The 5,722-nt window shown below is 46.4% G+C and overlaps 1 protein-coding gene across 1 annotated transcript; it reads right to left on the bottom strand.

Annotated features, from left to right (window-relative positions):
* Positions 1 to 206: 206 nt before the first annotated feature.
* On the bottom strand, positions 207 to 5,115 carry APOLD1 (apolipoprotein L domain containing 1). The gene is made up of 2 exons (XM_037390353.1): positions 5,020 to 5,115; positions 207 to 2,864 (listed from the first exon to the last, which is right to left on the bottom strand). Exon 2 carries the CDS (start codon positions 2,857 to 2,859, stop codon positions 2,119 to 2,121), a length of 741 nt encoding a protein of 246 aa, XP_037246250.1. The 5' UTR covers positions 2,860 to 2,864; positions 5,020 to 5,115; the 3' UTR covers positions 207 to 2,118.
* Positions 5,116 to 5,722: the final 607 nt, after the last annotated feature.

The following is a 5,722-nucleotide window of genomic DNA, read 5'->3' as shown; positions in this document are numbered from 1 at the left end:
AGAGACAAACACATAAACTCATACACAAATGCCAGCTCTGTTGCATGGAGCTGATGACCTCACTTTTCATACTTGCCTTCTGAACATGTCCAGCTGCTCATATTGATCCCCTAGCTCCAGTGCCTGGAGCATGAAATCAAGCAGGGTGAGCCAGGGGTCAGAAATGTGATCACATGCAGGCGTGCAGAAACACATCGACACAAAAGTGCTTCATATTAATTTAATCGAACCAGTAGTGTATTTGTTCATTTCTGGCAAACAGGCATGGGCATTACAAGCATCTGACTCACACTCTGAAGGATCAAAACTTTTGTTCTTATGTGTAAAAACAAATGTTGATGTGACAAGAGGAAGAGACAAAAAGGACAAGGGTTCAAGCTTTGTGAGATGAAGTGTTGCTCTTCCTAAGAGTTTGATCGATGTTTTAGAATTACAGAGTGGGTTTCCTGATAATTTTAATTCATGTGTCTGCAGGGAAGTTTCTCTTACCCATTGAGGCATACTTGTGGAGGTGAAATTATCCCTGCATTAACTCCTTCAGTTGTCTCAAGCTAGTTTCTGGGGTTTCTGCCTTATACCTCTTCCAGGTACTGACGTGATCCCTGTCATCACAGTACTTGAGCACTTTTCAATATTTGTCCCAGAAACATCCTTGTGAGGCAGGGAAGTGCTACTATCCCCATTTTTAGACAGAGAACCGAGGCACTGAAAGGTCAAAAATCATAAAGGATGTATTTAGCAGATCAGTCACTTGAAACAGGGTCCCAGTCCTTCCTCCTGTTTCGTAAGTGCTCTGCCTCTGAATCATCCTATTCCTCTGCACCCCTCTTGAGTGTTAGTACCAGTACATATTTTGCTAACACAAAGCCTTCCCTGGGAAGCATTAGTAGGAATATGTGTAGCTCTCCATGAGTGCTGCCTCCTCCCTCACAGACGAACCACTGTGGGTCTCACAGGCTGCTCAACTGCATGGAGAGTGGTACTCCCACCTCTCAGATGTGCTCCTATAACAGCTGGGCTCCAGCTCAGACCAGTAACACCAACCTATGCTTCTGTCCTTGCTGCAATAGATAACTGCTTTCTTCCACCAGTGCCCTGAGGCAGGCTCTCATCCCAGGGTCACTGACCTGTCCTTCTCCCTGTTTTTGTTCTGCAGATCTGTTGTCACTCATTGACCATGTTTCACCTATTTTATAACTACCAGCATTCAGGCCATGCTTTCCTTTTTGTACATGGACTTGCCCTCCCTCACAGCCAAAGAACAGGTGACTTGCTCTCACATGCCACAGACTTGCTTTGCCTCTAAGAACAGCTTCTTTCCTTTGGAGCAGAGGCCTCCTTTTTAAAAGAAAAAAACCCCAAACATATTTAAATACAATATCAAAACCTTAAAAATAATCCTGTAAATATGTAAATAAATAGAACACAAACACATCTCTCATATAAATCACAACATCACAGTTCTCAGCCTAGAGAGGTTTCTTCAAAAGGGATTACGATTTCTGGCCCTGCTGTTTCACCCTGGGATGATGAGCCATCCACACAGCCTGTCATATATGGACCTGCTTCCTTCAACAGCCTTTCCAGATGTACCTTGGTAATGGGACTGTACTTCACTGGAAGCTGGCAGCTGCTGGCTTTTTGAGGGTAGCCCAGCCCTTTTACCACTTACAAATTCATATGTTATTTACGAATCAAGTTCAATCAGCACTAGGACTGCAGGGATTTCATCAGCCTCCTGACCCACTTATTTTTTTGCTGCCTTGAGGAAGCAGAGCCAAGGAGATGGCTGGAGAAACATGGGTCTGAGGAATGGCCACCTACTCCTGCCATTAGGCTTTGGGATCTGCTTCTGTCTACACAATAGTCTGTGTGTCCATCATATTCTCCAACTTTAATCAGGTGGCTGCTGTCGGTGGAGTGTGCGTGTGTGTAAGCTTTAGCTTCCGATCAGGAAGGAGTTTGTGTTCAGATATAGGTAAGGCACATGAGAGATGTGATCATCTGTTTGGATTAGCACCACCAATATTATGACAGCAACAGGTAGCAGTGCTAATGGTGACAATTAATAATGTAATGTCTCCAAGACCAGTTCGTAACTATGGGACAAACACTGTTTCAGCTGGATGGCCTTGGGATCTCAGCAGTTGTTTTAGCACCCAAGTTGAGTCTCCTCGTGCATGGGGAAAGCTTTGTCCTGGACTCAAGAAGTTCACAGACTTCATCCATTGCCCTGGTGCAGGTCTCAAGGTTGGCAGCCAGCTTCTGGATTTTGGCTTTCAGCACAGCCTGGCTCACTTTTGTGACCTCCTTTGTGTATTCTGGCACGAGGAAGCTGTGGGAGCCGCAGAAGACCATGAAGCAGACGGAGTTATATAGCAAGATGGAGGCCCTCTTCTCCGACTGGCACAGTGTGGGGTCCCCTGGGCCCTGCCCCCGGCGGAGGAACTCCAGGCAGCCAAGGATTTCCCTCATCTGTTTCCGACAAGTCATTGCGATTTCCTGCACCTTCTTCACCTCCCGGGAATTGCAGAGCACTAAGGAGAGATCGGAGGTGATGCTGACAGCCCCCCCAGCAGTGGCCAGGCCCAGACCCACAGCGGATGCCAGGAGAGAGGCTCCCAGTGTTGCCGGGCTCAGGGACAGCCCCACAATGGCTGTGACTGCTCCCGCGGCTGTCAGGGTGCTCCCGCTGATGTTGGCAATCAGGGACCTTTTGCGGAGCTTGCTGAGTTTACGAGCCGCCTTGTGAAGGTGAGCAATCTGGCCACGTAGCCTCCGTCTCTGATCCAGCAGTGCTGTGTGGAAGTGGTGTGTGGGGTCTAGCATCTGGGGGAAGGCAGCACCATTTCTCTCCATGGTCTCTGTCCAGGAACAGAAAAAGCTGGGTTGGGATTTATGTTAAACCCCCCCATGAGACATGCTCAGCCCGGACCACCATTTCAAGGATGGCATCCAGCCAATTTTTTTTCTTCACTCAGCTACATAAAGGGTTTGCTGTCTGCACACACATACACACTCACGTACACACACACGTGCACGTACGCACTTGTACATTAAATTACCATATTCCACTGTAACTTTCAGACAGAGGAACTCTTGAATGTTTTTCTTGTTCCCCAAGAGGACTAAAATATCTTAAGGGCTGGGGTCAGAGGTGCTGTTGTTACTACCTCTGTGAAGACACAAAGTGTCTCTTCCAACCCTGAGGACAGAAATTACCTAGAGATTGAGTGACTCAGTTCCCAGAGTAGTAATGCTGCCAGAACTACTCTGTGGTCCCCATGATAAGATTCAGAGGATCTGCAGTATTCAAGGGCATCTTTCACAAGAAAGGCCATGCACTGAGAGGGTGAAAGCCACCCATCCCAGGCTGCTATTTAGGGGTCATTTCCCATTAAAGAAGGACAGAGGGAAACTGCTGAGGGGAGTCAACGTCTGTTTTTTCCATCTAGGAGGTGAGAGGCTTATTGATGCCTCAGATGGGTATTGTGAACATCCTTCCTTTCTTTAAGCCTAAGCAACTCAAGGTCCTGCAGCATTTTTTTCCTATTTTAACCTGGTCTGCACAATGGTGCGAACCCTTGTTCTGTGGTGCTTAGTCCAGCCTGAGGTGGTGGATCTCCAGTGACAGTGGCAGGGAGGCCTATGGACCTTGTTTAAGAGGTTCATAAAGGGCACACCAGAAAAATGAGCCCACTTTCAGTGCACGCTCCCTTGGGGATGGGGCAGTAGGGGAAATACAGGCACCTGTGAATAGAAACTGCCTGAAAACCGCTGGCTATGGCAACCTTCACTGGCAAGATAGCAGGAGAGTGTCTTCCCTTCTAGAAGGTGAATCTTCCGGGTTTTGGTGCTAGGCAATTTCTGTTTGCTCTCTCTGTTCTATGTCATGTCACAAGGGTAGAAAAAATATTCTACTAAGTATTTGCATAAGGCTGCAAAGTGCTTTACAAAGGAAGCCAGCATCCTTAACACTGCTTACATATACAGCAACTGGACGAGGGAGGCAACAGAAGTGATGTAGCATTGCCTGTTGTCTGGTGGGAGCAGAGCTTTTGTGCTCCACCGCACTGCACTGTGCACAGAGCTGTGCTGCCTCTGCACCTAGCAAAGTCTAGCCATAGAGCTAAGAAGCTTTTTGCAGTCCATAATGCCCTCCTAGCCAAAAGAAGTCTCTGCAGCAGAAAAAACCCTGTCCCAGAGCAAATTAAACAAAACTATTCATTGCTGCAGCCACCTTTGCAGTTCTAAGTCTTCGGTGGTGGTGGTGCCTGATCCCTCACACGGACACATTGCATAGTTAGGATCCTTGGGGATTTCATTCTGCAGAATCCTTGTGTTTGAGAAGGAGGAAGCCTCCTACCATAAAGAGTCTTTCCATCCCAAAGTGTGTAAGTAAATAATTCTCACGGCAATTTTCTTCCCTTCTGCTTGTCCTAATCCATCTCACACAGAATCCTTTAGGACCTACCCCTATGCCATTCAGAACAATGACCCCAGTCTCTTTTGGTATCATCAGGCCATTTGAGCCACTTAGTACATTGTGCTTTTCTTAGCTGGAGGCAGTGTCCTCTCATTTTTTATGCTATAGTCAGAGATTAAGCTGAAAGCACAAGGGCTAACACTAAGCTAAACGGATACTGGCATTGAAATTAGTAATGAGTATAACATCAATAACTTAACAAGAGATCAATATGATGATCATTAAATACATTGATTCCTGTAGCCTCTTAACAATTTGTTCTGCAGATTTTCTTGCTGAGAACAGTCTTAGGTAATAACAGTGATCATCTCACTTGGTTAAAAGAACAGTCATTCAATATATAGCATAAGCTGTACAGTGATGCATATCTTTTGAATATACTGATTTATGCCAGCGTAAAGGAAAACAGAACCAACTCCTGCTCTTAAAGAAAAACCTCCCCAACAATAAAGGCATACATTGCTCCAAACCTGCAAATGCTTTCCTAATATAGTCCTCAGAAACACTTGAAAAAAACACTGGTTCAAACTTACCTTTAGTTTCCAGCTGACCTCCCCAAAGACAAATTTGATCTGTTTCTGGAGGAGACCAATTTATAGCTCCTGTGGACCAATTGCTGTGATGGGAATGCTTTGCCTCATACTGGGAGTTTGCCATTTCCTGCTCTCCCTTGTGCAGAAGGATGTGACATACTGGAAAGTGACCTGCGGGACAGCGAGCACACATCATGTTCAGGAAACGATCCCTGCAAATGAACATTGTGTGTTCGCTTTTCCTGAAGTGTAGGGGGAAAAAAATTTTAAAATCTCAGCCTATTTCTGGTGCTGAGCTAGTGCAGTCATTCCCCCCAGGGAACAGTTGCCTTTCCTTTCCCTGAAATAGCAACTGACTTTACTCTGTGCTGGAGCTGCCAATTGCTTGATGACTGAAGAGTCCCCCTGCCACATGTCTCGAGCTAGTGGAACCTCAGTCAGGCAGCTACTTCATTCAAGGTCAGTTTACTTTTGAAATCCCAGTTCTTTGGGACAATCGTGTGACTGGCTGGAGCACAGCAGTGCTGTGCGAGTGCTGCAGTGGTGCTCTGCTCGTTAAAAGGGAAGCAGCTCTACAGCAAGATGATTGCTCTGAATTCCCATCCCTTCTCCTTCGGAGTAGGTAAAACCATGCAGCATCCTGCAAAAGGAGTGTTCTCCCTGTGTTTTTGCTGTTTCTTACCATGGACACCATGGTAGTTGA

This window comes from Falco rusticolus, chromosome 5, assembly GCF_015220075.1.
Source record: "Falco rusticolus isolate bFalRus1 chromosome 5, bFalRus1.pri, whole genome shotgun sequence".
Taxonomy (NCBI): domain Eukaryota; kingdom Metazoa; phylum Chordata; class Aves; order Falconiformes; family Falconidae; genus Falco; species Falco rusticolus.
This window is presented reverse-complemented; position numbering and strand designations above follow the sequence as displayed.

Coding starts and splice junctions, on each gene's coding strand:
- APOLD1 (XM_037390353.1), bottom strand. CDS start 2,859: ATGGAGAGAAATGGTGCTGCCTTCCCCCAGATGCTAGACCCCACACAC.